We start from the raw sequence: 21,754 nt of genomic DNA, 5'->3' as shown, positions 1-21,754 counted from the left end.
GGCTTAGGTGAAAAGATCACGAAGCCGTTTAGCAAAGAGCACGACGCCACGAGGCTGCAGACCGGAAGCCCCCTGCACCCCCCTGCACCCCCCACCTCCCCCGCGGCCCGGCTGCGCGGCGCAGGTGCAACGGCCTCCTGGGAACAGCAGGGGGCGCCGTGGAGCCGAGGACGCACTCACGGCCGCGGTGGGCGGGGCCTGCGGGAAGCCCGGCCCCGCCCCGCGACCTTTCGGTGTGACCGCGGGGGGCAGAAGTCAGCGCGGTGATCACACCAGCGCCGAGAGAAACAAAACGAGGAAAACTCCGAAGGCAGCGGATTTCCCCACGAAGGCCGAAATTCCTTCCGTCCTTCCTTATTTTCTTACTTTATTTTGAGGCAGGGTCTCACTGAGTAGTGCCAGCTGGCCTTGGACTCGCGGCGATCCTCCTGCCTCAGCCTCCCCACTGCGGGGATCGCAGGCCTGCGCCGCCAGGCCAGGCGGAGGCACAAATTTCTTACACTGACTCAACAGCGGGTGTGACTTAGTTTTCCATCGCGGAGCTGTTTGCTGCGGTTTTTCTCAACTTAACCCTTGTGTTCTCCCTTCTGTTACTGCATTAGCGGTTACTCTGGCTTTATGGGGAGGAAAAAACCTCCCACGCAATGAAAGAATATTGGAAAAGTCATATAAAAGTTCCCCTGAGAGAGCAAAACGTCTCGGGAAGTCATTCTTGCTCTTGGAAACGGATTGGATCAATTTCATTCTTTTCCAGATAGTGCATAAAGCTCAAAGCCCAGCTATGTAAGTGTAGCCAGGCTTCCTTTCTTGCTGTCCAGGGCCTGCAACCGAAATTCTCAACAAACCGAGATCTGAATGCTGTAAACATCTAAAAATATTAGAGGAGGGGCCACCAATGGAGAGACTCGTGGGGGACACAGAGAACCACCCATCTGTCGGGGGACCCCCCAGGAGGAAGTCAGGAGACCAGATTTAAGAAGGAGTTGCCTGATGTGGTGGTGCACGCCTGTCATCCCAGCACTCGGGAGGCTGAGGCAGGAGGGTTGCCCTGAGTTGCAGGTCAGTCCGGGTGACATAGTGAGTTCGAGACCAGCCTAGGCAGCATAGGGAGACTGTTTCAAAACAGCAACAAGAGAAGGAATCACTGACCAAGTCCAGTCCCACACCAGTATATTTCAAGGTTCCTCTAAGTGAACAAAGGTCTCACACAAGTGACCAGGTCAGTGCATATATTAACACTGGACCAGGCTGCACTTTTAACAATAATATAAAGCTTTAAGACCTTTAGAATAAAAACGGCAGATACAATTTTTTTTAAATACTTAAATCTTGAAAACTTTGTTACTCAGTGTATTGGGCAAGAGTGACAATTTTAGTTTACTTTATTATAAAGTATTATAGTATATTCCTATTTGATGAATAAAGACTTGAACAATTAAAAAGAAACAATGTCTATTATCTCATTGCATGATAATGATTTGAACACTTAAAATTTCTTACCCTGTTAAAAAGCCCATAAAACAGATTTTGTGAACATATGTTTTATGAGTCAATGCTAAAATAAGAGTGTTAAATCCCTCCGTCATGGACATAATCTTTACAAGTCAACATTCAATTATTCAGCCTGTAAACACTCCATACTTTCTGCCTCCCTCTTTATTCATGTTTATCATCATCATTATTTTTTGGTTTTCTGAGACAAGGTCTCGTTCCTTCCGTAGCCCAGGCTGGCCTTGAAGGCGTGAGGATCCTCCCGCCTCAGCCTCCTGGAGTGGCTTGTATACTGCGAATGTCACTCTGTGAGGCTGGGGTGGGAGCGGGAGCTCGGAGATACCAGGCATCGATACAGCTCAACAAATTTCATATGCAAACAACGCTCCACCACCACCTTTTTTGCTAGTGGTTTTTATGAAGTTTTGGGAAATTATCTGCGGCCCAGAGGTGCCAAACTAACGCAGTGCGTGGATCTTCATTTCCAAAGACCTGGAACACACCTGCTTTATTTCAGGCTGACTTTTAGCCGGTTCCTGAGGCGGCCGCGTCTGAACCACCAGCAGGTGGTGGTCTCCACAAAGGCGGTGCAGGAAATACCAAGAGGGCTGCGAATGTACCCAATATGCTGCGCAGATTTATGGATTATGGATTTTAAAACATTTTTAATGGAGTTGTCAGCACTCTGAAACCACTTCCACTCCCATCTGTTCGTATGAGCGTGGAAACTCGAAGTCACCTTAGCAGCCTGCTGCGGCCCTGCGCCCTGTGTGCAGAACCCGGAGTCTTCTTTGGGGCCTGGGCAGGATTTTGTGTTTCCAAACCCTGCACATTTCTGCCTGGCTTTCACACACGCACACGCAGGCTGATTCTCTTGTTATTTCGGGGGGCATCTGGGCTCAGGATGCATCCTTTGTGTGTTCAGGGTATGCAGGGGGCACCCCCCACCCTGGACTTAGGCCCTGCCGACCTGGCCAAATGCTCCACAGTGGACCCCGGGCATGCAGGGTTGCCAGGGAGACACTATGCTCATCCTTGTCATCAAAAATAAAAAACCTCTAGGTTTCGGGGGGATAGAGCAGCTCGAAGAGGCGGGGGACTCCAGCCAGGGAGTCCCAGCTCCAGGGCCCAGGAACAGGCCGGGATTGTTTGCTTTTGACCGGCAGTTGACCCCCACGGCCACCCGGCCTGATGGACAGTTGGTCCATTAGTGCCCCTCGTTCACATTCTTCTCTGAACACAGTGTTCCTGTGGGTCGGCCAGGGTGAGGGAGGACGCCAGACGGGCGTGTGTGTGTGTGTGTGTGTGTGTGTGTGTGTGTGTGTGAGAGAGAGACAGAGAGAGAGAGAGAGAGAGAGAGAGAGAGAGAGAGAGACAGCCGAAACTCAGGGCCTGGGGCTGGGGGACCCCATGCCCCTTGGGGAGCACTGGATCACTGCAAATAGAAAAAGAAAGTCCGCTTTACAGATCTGAGTGGAGACTGTAATTTTCACAGACGTCTAAAACAAAAGCTTGGGCAGGCTTCACGCTGGCTTGCGGGGGGCAGTACTTTTAAAGCACTGGGTTCCTAGTTTAAAAACGAACCGTAGTATTCATAAAAGACATAAGAAATCTAAAATAAGACGTCTCACTATGCCTCACCCACGCTAGTTCAGGCGTCCTGCAAATCCCTCTCATTGCTCCTAAGGATTTAATGAGTGCGATCCCCAGGCCAGTTCCTGTGGGACACATGAGTCCAAACGCGGTTTATTTGTGCTCTCTCTCTTTTTTGGTAAGTGCTGTGTGTCGGTGTGTGACTAAAGAAATAACTTTTGGTCTTATTATTCTTGCAAAACAGCTCAAGAGCCGAGCCTGCTTTCAAGCCGCCTATTCATCCGGAGCACAACGAAAAACACAAGCAAGCACTAGGATTGTTCTCGGGGAGGCGCGGTCGCCGCTGATCTGAACTTTGCCAGGAGAGGCGGAGGGAGAGCAGAGGAAATTTTGGTGGTGGAAAAAATTTTCCATCCATGAATCACTATCTTTAAACAAAGCGAAATTGAAGCATAGATTTGACACACACACACACACACACACACACACACACACTCTAGCTCCATTTTCTTGCTGTTGAGCTCACAGAGCCACGCTTGTCCCCAGCTTCTTTTGATTTTCCTCCCGGGAGGAAGGATGAGCTATGTCGCCCGACACGAGGAAACATCTGTTTGACTTTCCGGAGCTGGCACGGGAAGCCAAGGCCTGCGTCCCAAATGTCACTGCACAGAGAGGCCTCCCACCGGAGTCCCCAAGAAGCCAGCGCTGTGTCTCTGTGTCTCTCTCGTGGACCCTTTGATGGGGACTCTTCTCCAGCGCCCCCAAACAATATATGCACTTTAAAAAAAAAAGATTTTATAAGACTCCTTTGGGGGGGAGTGGCATTTAATGAATCCCAGTCTGTTACAGAGAAAAAGTACCTGGATCCCACTTAACTTTGGAAAGTTCCCTCCCGAGGAAGCCCAGGACGCCACGGGAAGTTTCCTCCTCCCAGGCGGGGAGCAGGCTGTGAAACTGTGGGGATAACCTGCATTCACAAAAGGCGCACCGAGCCTCCTCGGATGAGTTTGTTCTTTTTTAACACCATCGTTATAAAATCAGCATACAGTCTTCGCGTTTGGTTTTATTCTGATATCACTGCCACCGGCAGCGGGGATCACTCAGGAAGTGTGTTGAGCAATGTTCAGGTTGGAACATTGTTAAGTTTTTCTTCTCAAATTAGAAAACAACCAGCCCCAAGACCCACTTGGGGAACCACATCTGCCCGGAGGAAAATTTCCGAGGCAGGGGAGCCATGGAGGTGCCCCCTCCCTTATTTCCTCCTCTGTTAGAACCTTCTCATCTTGTCCCACATTGTTTAGGCTGTCCAAGTTTCTCTTTCTTTTTAATTAATTAATTTTGTGTGTGTGTGTGTGTGTGTGTTTTGAGGCAGGGTCTCTATGCAGTTCAGGCTGGCCTTGAGCTCACTTCATAGCCCAGGCTGGTCTCAAACTCACAGTGACCCTCCTGCCTCAGCCTCCTGAGTGCTGGGATGACAGGTGTGAGCCACCACACCTGGGACAAGTCCAAATTTTTAGTTAAATTTATTTTTTTTTAAACCCTCACTTCTTCAGCAGTCTTCTCTTGATGAAAAGATGAACCTGGCTGTTCGATCCTCTGTGGGGCTGCTGACTTCTCTCTCTCCCCCACTTCCTGTGGGCACTGGTTTGGGCTGACATCTCCTGAGATTATTAACCTGGGAGTGAGCAGAGCTACTTGAAGGACAGTGTAAGAAAGAAACAAAGAGCAGGAAACCAGCCTAGCTGACTGCCGAGACTCAAGTGTTTACCGAGGCCAACAGCTTTCCCGAGCTGAGCTGCGATGGCAGAGCCTGTGTGCTCTGCTTTCAGGGCAGCGCACGAGTGTGTCTGAGAGGGTCCCTAACATTTACGGCAGCTCTCACTCATCACGACAGATGGATGGCGGTGGCCTGCGCCTGTCGGTAAACACAGCCGTTAGCGGGAAAACAGCAGCTTCGTTTTCAAAGCACTGCTCCCTCGCTCACCCTCACCTCCCTCATGGTCTCTCTTTTAAACCCTATATATCTCTATCTGTATCTATACTTTTTTCCTCCTGGCTTATTCCTGGAGAGAACCCCTAGCTGAACGCATTGGCAATGCTCCAACCTGCGCGGAAGCCGAGCCCAGAGCCTGGCTGCCCCTCGGAGGGGACAGATCCGCACCCAGAGGATCACTTTCCCCTGGGGTAAAAGATGCAGGCTGACAAATTATCCCCCCACTTGCTCTCCACTTCCCCGTCACACTCAGGACGTGGCCGGCTTCTCCAATGTTTGGGGTCCGCAGACAGATTTCCAACTTCAGCAGTGCGAAGGCCACTGGTGAGCCTCACCCGGGACCCCGTGGGATACCCCGAGACACCCCGAGGAGGAATCTGGGTTACGGGGGCTCGGAGTGAAGGAAACCGGACGCTTCTGTGCCTGTAGGGTTTAACCTGAACAGTGCTTTGAGTTTACTTCGTTTTCATGATGAAAAAAAATAACGTTGAGCAGAAGAAAGAACGGATTCTTCCCAAATCGATTTTAATTAAACGGCCACACATACTTTAATGGGGATCACGCCTGCTCCATCAGTGATTTTGGCTCTATGGTGACACGGTCGGCATTATGCTTGGAGTTCCCACTTGGGACTAATGGACTCTCCATATAGAAGTCTTCAAGGTCGACGCCCAAAGTATGGCCCCATATTAGTTATTAACTTAGAAAACGATGATTTCCCAAACTCCGCTTGTTTTTCAAAAGGAAGGTTAGGGAGATTGGCTTAGCTTGACTGGTTCCTATTCAAAATGATTTGGGATTAACGTCAGTTGAATACCAGACTGCCCAGGAAATTGTGCTATGTTTTTATTTTTCACCTTTTGGTCTTATATACCAAGCCCCAGGGGGAAATCGAGGTCCTCTTCAGAAGGGAAATTATGGAATCGAAGATGTTGGGGACCCAGGAAATGCCACAGGGAGAGAGATGCGTCTTCTCTTGAGAGATTACAGAGAAGCTGTCTGGTGGAGATACTATTATACCCATTTTACAGATGAGAGGGCTGAAAACCAGAGAACTGAAATGATTTTCCTGAGAGCACACAGGTAGTTAATGGAATAATCCATTTTAGGCTTGGAAGGCTTCACAAAGAGAATCTCATAAAATCCTCAAAGATAGATGCTATTCCCCAGGAGGAAAACCCGGAGGAGCTCTCAGTCTCATGCAGTGACCAACTGTAAAGAGATCTGAGGATGCCGACGCTGGGAACCCAGCAAGCAAAACCTAACGCTCAGAACCGCAGGCCGGAGACAATGAGACACAGAGGACAGGAGCGGACAGCAAAGCCCGCGTTAGCAGGACGCTCGCAAAGCCCTGAGTCATGGCATGCACACGGCATCTGGGCGCTGCTGCTGCTGCATGGCAGCGTGGAAACGCCTCAGCAGGCGGAAAGGCCGGGGCACAGCGGAGGCTTCACGGTAATTTGTTTTTTTGGTACCGGGGATCAAACTCACAACCTTGCACTGGACAGGATTCATGCTCAGTGATTTTTAAGTTTAATGCTAGCAAATTTAAAACAACCACCCAATTTTGAAGCCACTCCAAACAATTCACAGGGAAAATAAAAAGGGGGAAACGGGAGTGTGAAATTTCTGAAAAAGTCACGTAACGCGTGACACTAACAAGATTAAGACATTGAGGAAGGGTGAGGAGCCCCGGTATCTGCTCAGAATACCTAGGTCCACGCAGCCAAGGGAGGCGCCCAGCCCAGAAGATAAAATATTATCACACACAAGCTGCCAGGAGCAACGGGCTGCACGGTGAGGCAAATGACGCTGCGGGAGGAGTAACGTAAAATAAACCAGCTTGGATTTTCATCTCATACTAGATATAAAAATTTATTCTGCTCGAATGAAAGGTAAATACGTAGAAGTTAAATTATAAAACAAAACTGGAAAAGAAGTACGTAGCAAATCTCTAGAGAGAAAAGGATGCTGTGGTTAGGTGTGAGGCATACATAAGTACGACCGTGTTTTTAAAAAATTCCTCCTGTTTGTGACAAGTGTCAGCCTACATCAGGAGGTCTGAAGGGTGTTACAGGAGCAGAAAGCATTTCAGGAAACTGACCCCGAGCCCCTGTATGCCCGGGCACAGTAAACCTGCTGCTGTGTCAAAAATTCTTTTTGTTTGTTTGTTTTGAGACAGGGTCTCACTACAGCTGGCCTTGAACTTGCAGGGACCCTCCTGCCTCAGCCTCCTAAGGGCTGAGGTTACAAGTGCACGACACCCCTCAAAATCAGCTCAGCGTGCTCCAGCAGCGAACTAAGACAAGCTACACCAAGGCAGAGAGGGTTTCAATCTGCCGGGGAGGAAGGGTGTGTGTGATCCGGGAGTCTGGAGCACTGCTCAACATTAAAAAAGGGCAAACAACTTTATCACACTTTCTGCATCTTTACCAGGGTCTTGCTGTGCAGTTCAGGCTGGCCTTGAACTCACTATGCAGGCAGAGTGAGTTCCAACTCACAGAGCCTCAGCCTCCAAAGCACTGGGATTCCAGGCGTGCAACACCGCAGGCCATCAAGCCCACCACACAAGAGGCAGACTGTTTCAGACATCCGATCTGTGATTTGAGGAGAACACGGTTCATTTACTAAAGCTCCCGTTAATAGACATGAGTCTTGTAATTTTTACTTCAGTGATTCACACTGGAATTCCAGCTCTGCACCAGGGATGTCAAGGAACCGAGCAGGACATCAGGCAGGGAGAGACCAAAGGGGGTCCTGGGGTGGAGGGCTTTAGGTATTTAGTTTTCACCAGCACTTGAGGCTGCACATAGTGATGGATCCTCCTGCTGGACTAAAATCCAGGAAAGCAGTCGGTGACCTCCAATGGGCCACATTAGAAACTGGACACCTTCTCGGAGCTTTTAAAACATTGTGAAAGGATTCCTGTATTTCTGTTAAAAACGTTGTGCAAGTCAATAGTGTGCAAATTAGGAAATATATATACATATATATACAACATATTAAAGTTAACGAAAGAACTATATTTATTTAATAAACCTGATAGATATAAAGATTTTTGCTGCTTGATTTGATTTTGTTCTCAAGTTTAATTTCTTTCCTTTCTTTTTTCCTTCCTTTCCTCTCCTCCATCCATTTTTTTTGGACACAGGGTCCCTATGTAGTCCAGGTTGGCCTTGAACTTTTAGCAATCCTCCTGCCTCAGCCTCCCGAGTGCGGAGGTTACCAGTATATGCACTAAGGCTGGTTTACTCCACTTTTTGACTGGGAACCATTGCTGTAGTTAGTTATTTTATCAATTTCTATCTTGTCCTCCTACATGAACTGACACCTCTCAAAAAATGGCAGAAATGTATGCTTCTTTCGAATTTCAGTTTATTAACAATCTTTGAGCAGGCAGCTACAGAGCAAAGACTTACTGGAGAGAGGCATGAGAGTAATCTTGTTCTTTGGCTACTTAATTAATACAGTATAAAGGCAGCAAAGTTTCCTGGATTTTTAAAAAAAAAAATCCTCTCCTCTTTTTAATCTTGGAACTAAGACTTAGCAATGGCTGTCATTGTCTTCATTAATTTTCTTTTTATCTCCAGATTCTGGGGACAGGTTAGTGTTTGCTAAGCAATATTTATTTATTTATTTACTTAGAGACAGGGTCCCACTCAGTAGCCCAGGCTGGCCTCAAACTCCCAGTGCTCCTCCTGCCTCAGCCTCCCGCGTGCTGGGATGACCAGAGTGCGCCACTACGCCTGGTGTGTTTGCTCAGTCATGAGGATCGGCATGTTTTATGCATCTCTTGATGGAGGTGGCCAAGTCTCTGGGATGCCAAGGGTGAGCTCAGCAGCACAATCACAGTTGGGCGACAGCCAGGATTCAGCTTCCTGCTCCCCCAGATCCCCGAAGTGTACCTCAAGGAGACAAAAGGCTCTGCTGGGGGCGTGTTGGGTGTATGCTTTTCACCTCGGGCAGGTTCTCAGGCTTCTTCGGGGTCCTTCCTGTTAGGGTTCCCTCAGGCCCAAGTCAACGTCCAGCCCTCCCTGGCTACACCTCCTTCTCCCTTTCCCGTTCTCTCTGAGGTGACCCTTGAATTTCGGGTTACAGAAGCCTGTGACTGGGGCCCTTTAATCTCGCGCCAAGAATCTGAGCCCCCAGCTGGGAGGCAGGAGGGCGCCCCGGGCTCCGGGACAGCTCGGGGGAGCCGGTCCTCACCTTCCTCCCATCGTCCACCCTGGGTCCAGGGAGGAAGGGACACCGCTCCTTTGGGGCCGGCCAGCCTCGCTGAGCTTTCTCCTCCCTCCCTTCTCCTCCTCCTGGCTGTCCCTCTGGTGTCCTTCTGTCCTGTCCTGCATTCAGGCCCCGCCTGCACAGCTCCTCCTGTTCTGTCCTCTCCAGGGTATCGGTCACCAATTCCAGGGATGCCTTCTCGGCACTGCTCCGTGTCCCTGCGCTGTCTGACCGCGCTGGTTCCCCTCCTGGGGCCGTGTCTCCCTCCTGTCTCTGACACCAGGTCAGGGCCCCCGGGGCCCCAGGGTGCTGTCTCCGGGCCTGCCATCCTCTCCGTCTGCGGCATCTTCTGGGGTGACCCACCTTTCGGGCTCTAACTACAGGGGCGCTGAACTCTCTTGCACCGCTGGAGAGCTTTGTGCGTCTCTGCTTACTGCTCCAAGCTCTCGGTGTCTGCCTCCATGAACCGGGCGATGGGTTTGTGTTTTGGACATGTTTGTTCAAAGCTCGAGGGTCAGGGAGGACCAGACCACCAAGGCTCCGGGACACATTCTATCGCCACCGCTGCCACCACGAACACGGCTGCCCCGTGTCCTTGTGTCTGTCATTTGATCAAATGTCATCGTTTTTTCCCTCATATTTTGGAAACGGGGTCTCACTATGTGGCCCAGGCTGGCCTTGAACTTGCAGCAATCCTCCGGCCTCAGCCTCCCACGTACTGAGGTTGCCTGATTCTCTGTCTTACAAAATAAAGGCTAAGTCTGACCAGCAGCAGGTGACGGAGCCATCAGGACAGAGAAGCATCTCTGGGGTTCCCAGCTGCTCCTGCCCCACCTCCGGCCGCCCTCCTGCCAAGCATTTTCAGACTTTTACCTGTTTCCTGCTATTTTCTGTTGCTAGCTTCTCCCTGCTTTCCCGTTATTTGGTCAAATCTCACTCATCTTTCAACACTGAGCCAGGCGTCACCTCCTCTGTGAAGTCCTCCCCGACTGCCTGTGCGCAGTGAATCATCTCTGTTTCTTCCCCCTCTACTCAGGCTTTGCTGGAAGCACTGGTCCATCTGGATGAACACAGCCGTGCACTGTCTCCCCCCAGATTATGAGTTCTTTGAAGGCAGGGGCGGCTTCCTATTCATCTGTATCTCTTCAGCATCCCTGTTAGGATCAGGAAGCCGCAGAGGTGACGCCGCTGTCAGATGAGGTCTCTTAAATGACGGCTTACATTTTCCTTGCCCATCCGTGGTGCCTTCCGAAGCATCTCAGATGACGGCTCCCAGGTTCCAGGTCGGCCTCACCTGAGCCGAGCCGGTGGGGTGGCTGGCAAGGCAGAGGGAAGGTCCCGCCGCTCTTCCCGCCCGAGGTGTCCTCGGTCCTCGCAAAGATCCCACGAGCGATGCAACTTTCCTTCAGAGCACAGCCGAGCCAGGCCCAGGCTTCTCTGTGTCTGCCAAGAACTGAAAATGAGAAGACTGAAAAATATCGTAGGGAAGAAGAGCTTTGTGTGGCAGACTGTGGCTGTAGAATCTCAGCCGTAACAGTGGAAACTGGCTCTGTGGGTTTTGAATCAGTAAAAAAGTAATTTATGGGATATCTACAGATAATGTGACGAGTAAACACTGCAGGCCTAGGAAGCAATTTAAGTTTCTCTTTGAAGAATTTTGTTTTGTTTGTTTACATCATTTAAATTCTCTCCATTCCATGACATATTTTTAAAATTTCCAGAATATTTTTGATCTTGCAAAAGCAACGAAAATAAAATAGAACCTGAAGACTAGGTTTCTTTAAAAAAAAAAAAAAAAGACATTATTTAGTTAAACTTACTCAGGAGTTAGTCAGCTCAAGCTGAGTGTGAAAGTTGCATTTCGAGAAAATGAGATTTCTTTTCGGTCTTTTTGAGACAGGGTCTTGCTATGCAGTTCAGCTGGCCTTGAGCTCACTGAAGCCCAGGCTGGTCTCAAACTTGCAACGATCCTCCTGCCTCAGCCTCCTGAGTGCTGGGATTACAGGTGTGAGCCACCATACCTGACCAGAGAGGCTTTGAGAGAAAAGAAAAGACAATTTAGAAATAGCCAGTAGGCTTCATGAGAGTCAGCCAAGCCCTGCCAGGGAGACACAGTTCCTCGACACAAGGAAACCAGGCCGGAGAGAGCTCAGAGGACCTGCCCATGGTCCCCTAGGGTCCACACCATGGTCCCTGGGCCCACGCTGAAGCTTCCGGGCCTCACAGGGCTGCGGAGTCCTCCGGGTGAGGGAAGCCCCAGCACACAGCAGAGACACCCCAGATTTTATTTTTCCTGGAGCCAAAATGTGTGGGAGGGTAAGACGCCTTCCAGCAGGGCGAGACCAAAGTCATCCAGGGCTGGCTTCTTCTTCGAGCTCTGTCCCCACCAGCTGCCCTGACAGATAGCCGGGAAGCCACAGGGCGCTGGGGAAGGACGAGGGGCAGGAAAATGGGGGATCTTCAGGGCACGGCTGGGAGTGCAAAGGTCTTGTTCAGGTTACAGAAAATGTGTCATAAAATTCCCCGGTTCAGCTGAACAGGTAATTACAGAGTTAATAAAACACGGATTCCTGACACCATAGATCCTCGCGCCGCAGGGCCGTCACGGTGGCTAAGTGACTTCTCAGTTTGCTGACCATTGATCCCCGGGACACTAACAGCTCCGATCAGATCAATGCGGAGTGACGCACGCGCATGTTAAAAATCTACCGGAAATTTTACACGAGAGAGTTCATTATGGGGGATGGGGACCTGGGTCCCAGTGATACATGAAGACAATTTGTCAGAATTTTTCATGGCAAAAAAAAAAAAAAAAAGAAATTTTTTTTCCCTAAAAGCTTAATTATGTGAGAATTCCATTGCCGAGAAACTGAAGTCGCTCAGTGCGGTGAGTGTGTAACAGGTTCATCAGAGGCCATGATGCCGTCGGGTTCTCCTGCCCAGAGGCTCACATGTCTCTCCATTCCTGTAGGCACTCTGCTCTGGGGTCACCGCTGCTATAAGCCAGGGTGCCCTTCCCTGCCTCTGTCTCCTTGGGTCCCGTTCCCATACCAGTTCTCAGCCAACAGAGAGGACCCCCCATTCTCTCACCCTTTTGTTTCTTAAAAGACAGACCCAGAGCAAGACAGTCTGCTCAATCAACAGTGTCCTGGAAAAGGATGGGGCAAGTTTTGGCTTTGAATAGTTTATTGAGATATAATTTAGTACCAAATACAGCTTTTTTTTTTTTTTTGAAACCCTCCTGCCTCAGTCTCCCGGGTGCTGGGATTACAGGCATGCGCCACCATGCCCGGCCATTACAGTTCTTTTCACATGATCGGTTTGTTAATTCTGAAAAGAATACACTTGTGATAGTTGTACAACCGCTACCGCATATCTCGGCCACTCCCCAAGTCGCTTTGTGACTCTTTACAGCCAAACTACTCGTCCCAGTGCTGGCTCCAGCAGCCACTGATCTACTTTTCTGTCTCCAGCTTTGGCCTCTGAAGGATGTCGATAAACGAAGTCCCCCAGGATCCAGTCTTTTATGAGAGCATAAAACCGGTAAGACACCGCACCACATGCGGGTACCTGCAGCTCCCACCAAATGGAATGTCCTGATCATGATTTCCTTCCTCCATGTGCCTGGAGAAAGACTTTTGCATTTCCAAACTGATGAAGGAATTTACTTGTTCAGAAATCTTCAATTTTAGGCTTTAAAGAGAGGGCTGCCTATAAGCCCAGTACTCAGGAGGCTGAGGCAGAAGGATCTCTGTGAGTTCAAGACCAGCCTGGGCTACAGAGTGAGTTCAAGGCCAGGCTGAACTGCACAGTGAGATCCTATCTCAACACACACACACACACACACACACACACACACACACACACACGAGAAAGAGAGAGGGGGCTTAGGAAACAAGGACTTGACACTGTGACCGCTGTGTCACTGTCTACTCTGTCCCCTCCAACTGCTCGTATTCTCCGTGTTGATGTGGTGTCGTTTATGCCAGTTGGGAACACATAAAATTATCATGAAAATAACAAGCAGACAGCTGTCAGTGGGTGGGACCCCCACTCACATTAGCTGGAAAAAAACTCCAAAGACAGGTTTAATATTAATAATTACTAGTTTACGGACATTAAAAAAAATTCTCATCGGGGCTGGGAGTGGAGCTTCTGACAGAGGATTTGCCCAGTCTGCACAAGCATTTGATTTAACCCACAACACCAGAAAAATTAATGCATTTTACGCGCTTATTTTTAGCACTGTGGCTATAAAGAAAACCTAAAGAACAACAGCTAAATAGAAGAATGTACAACCTAGAACTGAAAAGTTACAGAACATGGGCTTTGTTGGGAGCCGCGTCTGTGATAGCTCGCCTTGTGCGGCGGACGTGCGGCCTGTGGTAAAGAGCAAAGCCTGAGGTAGATTACCCCTCCCATCGAATATGTTAGTTTCCTGCTTACCGCGTAAACAACCCGCTCAACAATATAGTCTGCCTGGCAACTGATGATGTTAGCCAATCAGCTTGCCTTGCTTACTTTAACATGATTGGACACTGTACCCGTATATATACCGGTGCCACCCCTGGGCGGAAGGAGAAGCCAGGTAGAAGCCCAGAAGTAAAAGCCCAAAAGGAGCCGCGGAGAGCGGACCGGTAGAGGCTTTGGGGCAGACTGAAGCACAAAAGGAGCCGCGGGGAGCGGACCAGAGGAGGCTTCAGCTGGGAGAACCCAGGGCAGGCTGTACGGAGAAGGAAAATAAAAAGAAAAGGTTGTCCACTACCAGACTTTGTCGTGTGTCCTTCCTGCCGGCCGGGAGCGGACATCGACATTTGGAGGCCCGCCCGGGGACTGATCACCCCCGAGACGTGGAAGTGGACAACGCTCCAGTACAGAGCTGCGAGACAGGTGAGTTGGGGATAAGCCTGGGCTCTGGGTGGCGCGCACCTACAGGGCTTTTAGACTCCCCTCAGGCTCACGCGTAAGTGGCGGATTCCTTGGGCCTCACGCGGTGAGTAACATATTAAAAGATGGGAAACATGTTAGGTAGCAACATTAAGAGCGAGGGTGGTTGTGGAGAAAGCTCTCAAGAGCTTACAAAAGTACGCAGGGTATCTGAGCAGGCCCAGTCAGGGAGCTCCCGAGAGGGGTCCGTCAAGGGGAACAAGGATGCTAAGGAGGAGGACGGGGCTCTAGCCTCGGAGTCGTCTGACTCCGAGGACGAGGGAAAGTTGAATGGCAAGGAGGCCAAAGAGACCAGCTGTCAGGAGCCTAAGTCGCTCAATAAGGGGTCGCAGGGTTCTTTTCCAGCGTTGCCCCGCGAATTGCGCTCTGCTCAACCTGGTCTGCGGAGGAGTAGAGAGCTCCTGAGCGCTCCCCGGCGCGAGAGGGAGGCGAAGCCTTCCGCCCCACCTTGGGGGCCGTTTCCGGAGGCGATTCCTCGCCACGAGGCGGCCGCCTGGGAGCTCTCTCCCCTTTCGCCAGAACAGGAAGTGATGCACGGGCCCCCATTTTCCGCCCAATCACGGCCGCTGTCTTATGCTCCGCCGCCGGCGGGTCGGTATTTTTACAGGCGGCTTTGGCAGGGGGGACGCTTGTCTCATGAGGTACATCCACCTGGGATAGATAGTGGCCCCTACGGGATATTTCCTGTACAAGTAGCTATGGGCCAGGGACGCAATGTATGGGAGCCTTTTGAGATAAAGCAGATTAGAGAACTTAAAAATGCAGTTACAACCTTTGGGCCGACTGCGCCTTACATCATTGCCATGCTGGAGAATCTGTCTTCTGGGCCCCTCACCCCCGCGGACTGGATTCAGCTGGCAAAGGCGTGTCTGCCCTCGGGCAGTTACCTGGATTGGCGAGCCTGGTACGCAGAGTTCTCTGCAGAGCAGGCTGAGAGAAACGCCAATCGGGGAAACCGGGGGTGGAACAAGGAAATGCTTATGGGAGAAGGTCGGCACGCTGATGACCAGACCCAGTTCCCCGGCGCTGTCTATGAACAAATCAATGCCATAGGGCTCCGCGCCTGGAAACAGGTAAGTGGTGCCGGAACAGCCTCCTTGTGTCTTTCAAAAATAATTCAGGGTACCACAGAGCCATTTGTTGACTTTGTGGCCCGAATGCAAGATGCTGCCGATAAGATATTTTCTGATCCGGGAGTGGCTCAACCGCTGGTAAGACAGCTGATTTTTGAGCAATGTACAAAGGAGTGCAAGGCAGCGATAGCTCCTCATAAGAACAAGGACCTCAACGCCTGGATTAGGATATGCAGAGAGATAGGGGGGCCGCTCTCCAACTCGGGAGTGGCTGCTCTCCTGGCCGCGGCTGTACAGCAGAGGGGACCTCGCGGGTTAGAAGGGGAATGTAAGGCTAAAGGGTGTTTTGCCTGCGGGGAGCCAGGACACATTAAACGTCATTGCCCAAACAATGCAGATGCTAGGCCTCGCCCTAGGAATGAAGAACCATATGTTTGTGGGCGATGCAAAAAGGGATCACACAAAGCTGAGGAGTGTAGGTCGGTCTTTGATGCTCAGGGCAACCGTATTTGTGGACAAGATGCTAGAGAGCCAAAAAACGGCCAGAGGGGGCCCCCTTCACAGCCGGGCCCCCGCCCCAGAGACAGGACAGCTCAGGGTGGCAGCCTTCAACAAGGGCCACCCCTGGGTCAGCAGGTGTGGACCTCAGTGTCGCCTCCAGACTTATACAGAAGGTCACCATTAGGACGGATGGCGTTAGGACCCTAAATGACATGCAAAAGCTATTGGGAGACATTAATTGGATTAGGCCATATTTACATATACCAAATTCAGATCTCAAACCCCTGTTCGACCTTCTGAAGGGAGACCCAGATATAGCCTCCCACAGGAGGCTCACTCCTGAGGCAAGAGCTGCCTTACAGAGAGTGGAAAAAGCCTTAGGTGGGGCTACCTTACACAGAATTGAACCAGGGCGACCCTTTGATGTCTGTTTGCTACAGACTAGTCTACAGCCTACAGCGGTGATTTGGCAGAAAGGACCACTACTGTGGATACACCCTAAGGTCTCACCTACAAAAGTCATAGAGCATTACCCGGAGGCAGTCGCTTCATTGGCCCTTGAAGCGCATGATAGAGCTGTCCAACATTTTGGCTCAGGACCACAAGCCATCCGAGTACCCTATACCGCCAGCCAGATCAAGACCCTGGCTGCCTGCATAGATACCTGGGCCATTCTGAGATGTGTTTTCCATGGGGATATAAACAATCAATACCCTAAAGACCCTATCTTGTCATTTGTCACTCAGCACCCTATAATTTTTCCAAAGGTTACTGCCTCTGAGCCATTAGTCCTAGCAACTACAATATACACAGATGGCTCCAAGACGGGGATAGGCGCCTATGTGATCCTAGGCAAGCCCCCGGTTACCATACAATTTAAACCAGATCAGCCTCAGGTGGTAGAACTGCAGATCGTTAAAATGATTCTTGAACGGTTCTCAGAAGCCATTAACATTGTCTCCGATTCTAGGTATGTGGTCAATGCTATGCAAGTGCTTGAGACTGCCAGTTTAATTAGATCCACTTCCACAGTGGCTGGACTGTTCCTGTCTATCCAGACATTGCTTCAGAACAGACACCATAAGGTCTTCACCACCCACATAAGAGCACATACATCCCTGCCGGGGCCCATGGCACAGGGGAATGCGGCTGCTGACACTGCCACTCGCCCGTTATGGATTTTTACCTTACTAACACCAATCGAGCGAGCCCGTGCCTTCCATGATAAGTTTCATGTTAATGCCAGGACACTAGCAAACCATTTCCATGTTTCTAGAGCAGATGCACGAGATATCGTGCGACTATGTGACTCCTGTGCCACATACAAACCTGCCATACCGATGGGAGTAAACCCTCGAGGTTTGATCCCTGGTGATGTTTGGCAGATGGACATCACACATATACAGGAGTTTGGGACTCTTAAATATGTTCATGTTTCCACAGACACCTGTTCTCACGTCATATTCGCAACAGCAGAAACAGGTGAAAAAGTGTCTAATGTGATCAATCATTGCCTGGCAGCTTGGGCCGCATGGGGCAAACCAAAAATATTAAAAACTGATAATGGACCAGCCTATATAGGCAAAGCCTTCAATGAGTTCTGCAAAATGATGGAGGTTCAATTAAAACATGGTATCCCATACAATCCCCAAGGTCAAGGAATCATTGAGAGGGCTCATAGAAGCCTCAAAGAAATTTTACAAAAACAAAAAGGGGGAGTAGGCCAAGGCCTGGCCCCAAAGGCACGATTATCCATGGCACTATTCACACACAATTTTTTAAATTTAAATAATGATAATCGCTCCCCAGCTGTGGAGCACTGCAACCCTTCCCCCAACCATAAAGGGTGGGTGAAGTGGAAAGATGTCCTGACAGGACAATGGATGGGCCCGGATCCAGTGGTCAGCTGGAACCGAGGCGCGGTTTGTGTTTTCCCACAGGAACCGGGACGAGAACCACTGTGGATACCGGAGAGACTGACACGGGCAACAAAGCCCTCGACTGAAGATCAGACCTGCCCTACTGGAGATCCATCACAGACCAACCAATAAGATGAATAGAAATAGCGGTAGCCCGAAATGGACAAGAAGATCCTCAGGCATATGCATGGCTTGCTCAATTGGCCCACGACCGAGTCTAGATATGGCGGGCATCCCTCATTCTCCTCCATAAGGTGACAATACACAGCAGGGTAGGTGAGTCAATGACGGGTAAGAGCGTGCCTCCCCAGCACGACTCGACCTAAGCCAGGCCCTACCCCATCCTGCACGTAAGCCGCTGGACTGTTAGATGCTGCCCAGGTCTAAATTTCTCTCCGAGGGGATTTCTTTACGGAGAGGAAATGAGTGCAAGCTTGTGTGCATCCAGGTTCCGTCCAGTTTGTGCCTGGCCCTAGAAAAAGGACGAGGGCCTCAGGGCCTTGGCAGACCATGGCATGGCCAACCAGGGTCTAAGCCAAGGACCTACGGTGGGCCTACACATAGGGCATAAGCCTCTGCACCCAGTCCAGGAAGGGCTACGATGCGCACATTCATAAAAAATAAAATAGGGGGAGATGTTGGGAGCCGCGTCTGTGATAGCTCGCCTTGCGCGGCGGACGTGCGGCCTGTGGTAAAGAGCAAAGCCTGAGGTAGATTACCCCTCCCATCGAATATGTTAGTTTCCTGCTTACCGCGTAAACAACCCGCTCAACAATATAGTCTGCCTGGCAACTGATGATGTTAGCCAATCAGCTTGCCTTGCTTACTTTAACATGATTGGACACTGTACCCGTATATATACCGGTGCCACCCCTGGGCGGAAGGAGAAGCCAGGTAGAAGCCCAGAAGTAAAAGCCCAAAAGGAGCCGCGGAGAGCGGACCGGTAGAGGCTTTGGGGCAGACTGAAGCACAAAAGGAGCCGCGGGGAGCGGACCAGAGGAGGCTTCAGCTGGGAGAACCCAGGGCAGGCTGTACGGAGAAGGAAAATAAAAAGAAAAGGTTGTCCACTACCAGACTTTGTCGTGTGTCCTTCCTGCCGGCCGGGAGCGGACATCGACAGGGCTTGAGTCTTTGCACACCAGCGTGAGAATGCAGAGGGTGGGAAGCCGGGAATGTGCAGGTCTGCTCTCAGAGGCGCTGCCATTTGGAAAATGTATGCTTTTCACCTCCTTAAGGGTCCCTTATGCAAGTGGCATTAGGTCTCTCTCTTGTCTGCGTCTCTTGGAAACACAAGGATGGAGACAAGAAATCGAGGTCACGGCCGAGGCTGTCGGGAGTGGAAACCATTGACAGCTCAGGCGGCTGCAAGCCACGGAAACGAAGAGAGTTCCCAGCTCTGTGTGGACAGAACGCACCCTGCTCAGAGAAGGCACAGAGGCAGCGAGCAGCGGTGAAGACCCGGGGGACACCTGACCCAGACCCCGAGCAGGTTTGCGGCCCCTGGGGTCCTGCTGGAGCCCAGGTCCTTGAAGACCCTGGGCCACCCACAACAGTCAGGCTGGGCCCGCAGGAGGAGGCCCAGTGGCAGCGGACTGGCTGCATTTCACTCTGTTCTTCTGGGCCTGGATCATCCGGGGGCGCTGCATGACTTCTCTCCCAAGTGAGTTGTGGGGCGACCAGCTGCCCCTCCCATTCCTCAGGGTGGGGAAAAAGTCACCGAGACTAGGGGTCCCCTGTGCAGTACTGGGGGCTGAACCCAGAGCCCTGCACTGCGTTACATCCCCACATCTCTAGCCCTTTTTGCCTTTGAAACAAGGTCTCTCTAAGCTCTCTCACAAGGTCCTGCCTCTGCCTCCTGAGTGCTGAGAAGTGCACCACCATGTCTGGCAGTGTCTACTTTGACAGCTCCAGGGAGCTGAAAAATCTTAAAGAAAAGCAGACTTCCATCATGATAGTCAGGGAAGACCTGGCTTTCCCAGGATGCCAGAGGCTCAGGCTCCAACCATCACAGGAGGATGGAAAGCGTGTTGACGAGGACACAAAATTCCCCTATGGAGTGGCTCAGTTTCGATCGGGTCACCAGATCAGAGGGGCCTGAGATGCTCGGACGGGAGCGCTCTCCCGGGAGTCCAGGCCCCTTCCCGCTGCTGGCGCGTTCTCTGCCGGCTCTGCATATCCTCCCAGGGTTGTGGGGGGCAGCCAGCCCCGGGGTGAGCCCTCAGAGGTCTCAGTAAAAGTGTGTGACTTTACTTATTTATTGTTTTGTTTTTGAGTTTTGATAGCAGCGACTCAGCTTGGGTAAGTCATAAAACAATCAAAGGAGCTGACCTCAAATGGTTAGTGAGGGGGGACGGCATAAATGAAGAATCCAGGAGGCAAAGGAAGCGTCCCTCACTTCCCCTCGACTTTAGGTGTTTCCGAGGGTGGGATTCTGTTAGATCATAGGAGAGAAGCTGCCTGAGCCATGCAGGGGGACGCAAACATGGACAGGCCGGCGTCCACCCCGGCTTCACTGAGAGGCATCGTGCGGGTACAAAGGACCCATTTCCACCTTGGTGAGTACACCTAACCCACCTGCTCCAGGCCGGTTTCTTCATGCAGCCCCTCAGACTTAATTTCAAATTTCCTTTCAAAAGCAATATGCCATAAAAACCTTCTGCAAAAGAAAACATCCCTAATCGTGTATGTATTACGTAAAGAAAAAAAATACCCCCACATATTCATGTTTATGTTGTCGTATGAGCTACTTGGAAATTGTTACCAGCCAAACGTAATCATCTGCCCAAGGCAGGTAAGATATTTATAAATGAGATTCACAGGCCCTGCTTCAGAGACTTAATAAAGTCCTTCCAAACAAATTCTCCTCTAAAATTGGAAATGTGCTAGCAGGCATTAAGTGCCTCCGGGTTAAAGCAAACTTCGTATCTCTACCCCCAGGCTCTTTCACGTTCTGCTAAAGTTTTATGAGAAATTTCTCTGCAGCATTGCCCAGGTCACCGGGGGAAGACAGCTCTTTGCAGGGCAGCTCCTTGCAGAAGAGCGAGGAGGGCGTCTGTGGATTCAGCAGGAGGCAAAGGAGCAACTAGGAAGGGATGAGCAAATCTCAGCTGTGTACACACTCAACACACGCTCTCACACACGTGTGCGCACACACACACACACACACACACACACACACACACGATTTCCTCCTCAAAGTCAAGTCCTCCCAGGCTTCAAATTTTCTTAGTGGCCACTCCCCTCTTTTTCTGTAATTCCTCCCCATTTGCTTTGTTTTGTTGTTTTCGAGACAGAGTGGTAGTCCATAGATCAAGCTGGCCTCAAACTCCTGGCGATCCTCCTGCCTCAGCCTCCTGAGTGCTGGGATCACAGGTGGGCACCCCCACACCTGGCTACTGCTCCCACTTTACCACCTACATAATTTTAATGACTTTGCCGATGTCATTTGGTGAGTCAGCCCAGTGCCACAGCTAAATCACAGTGGTGACGCACTCTGTTCTTTCATGTTTGCAGTAACATCCCAGAAACCTCCAAGAAACATACCAACAACAGAAAATGAAAAATATATCTAATCAGCAACCTGTACTTTAGGAGAATGGCAGGGTGGTTACATTTGCAGAGAAGAACCAAAGGGGAGACTATTTCATGTTGTTGTAAGATTTCAGCAAAGAGGATACAAGAAAAACTAAACTTCAAGGTGAAGCCACGTATGGTTGCTAGCAACGTGAAATAAGGGACACCGTGGAATTAAGAGACATAGTTCGTCTCAGCCTCAGAAATTTTTGGTACGAAAGAAAGAAAGAAAGAAAAAAAAACCAGTGCATTTACTTAAAAACAAAAATCCCAGTACTTTTATAGAAACAAAAATACAGCATACTTTTATAGAAACAGTATTCATTTTTATTTACTTTCTATGAGCTACTGAAACAGTTACACTGATTAGTCTGTTTATTACCAGTTAGTTAAACGCTACTCAGATTACAGGGCTCCTTAGCTTATTAATCCCATACCGGCTA

General features: G+C 50.4%; 2 protein-coding genes across 5 annotated transcripts in view; one reads left to right on the top strand and one right to left on the bottom strand.

Annotated features, from left to right (window-relative positions):
- The window catches only part of Pnpo (pyridoxamine 5'-phosphate oxidase), a 235,028-nt gene extending 216,220 nt beyond the window's left edge, over positions 1-18,808 (top strand). For both annotated transcript variants that reach the window (XM_063251428.1, XM_063251429.1), the window contains exon 3: positions 14,067-18,808. In XM_063251428.1, the coding sequence (XP_063107498.1) occupies positions 16,032-17,870 (1,839 nt within the window). In that variant the 5' untranslated portion in view covers positions 14,067-16,031 and the 3' untranslated portion in view covers positions 17,871-18,808. The remainder of the gene's footprint in view (positions 1-14,066) is intronic.
- Skap1 (src kinase associated phosphoprotein 1) overlaps positions 1-21,754 on the bottom strand; it is a 222,539-nt gene that overhangs the window by 96,599 nt on the left and 104,186 nt on the right. The window lies entirely within an intron of this gene.

Source organism: Cavia porcellus, unplaced genomic scaffold (assembly GCF_034190915.1).
Source record: "Cavia porcellus strain 051 isolate PalLab524CR breed Dunkin Hartley unplaced genomic scaffold, mCavPor4.1 scaffold_6, whole genome shotgun sequence".
Classification (NCBI taxonomy): Eukaryota; Metazoa; Chordata; class Mammalia; order Rodentia; family Caviidae; genus Cavia; species Cavia porcellus.
This window is presented reverse-complemented; position numbering and strand designations above follow the sequence as displayed.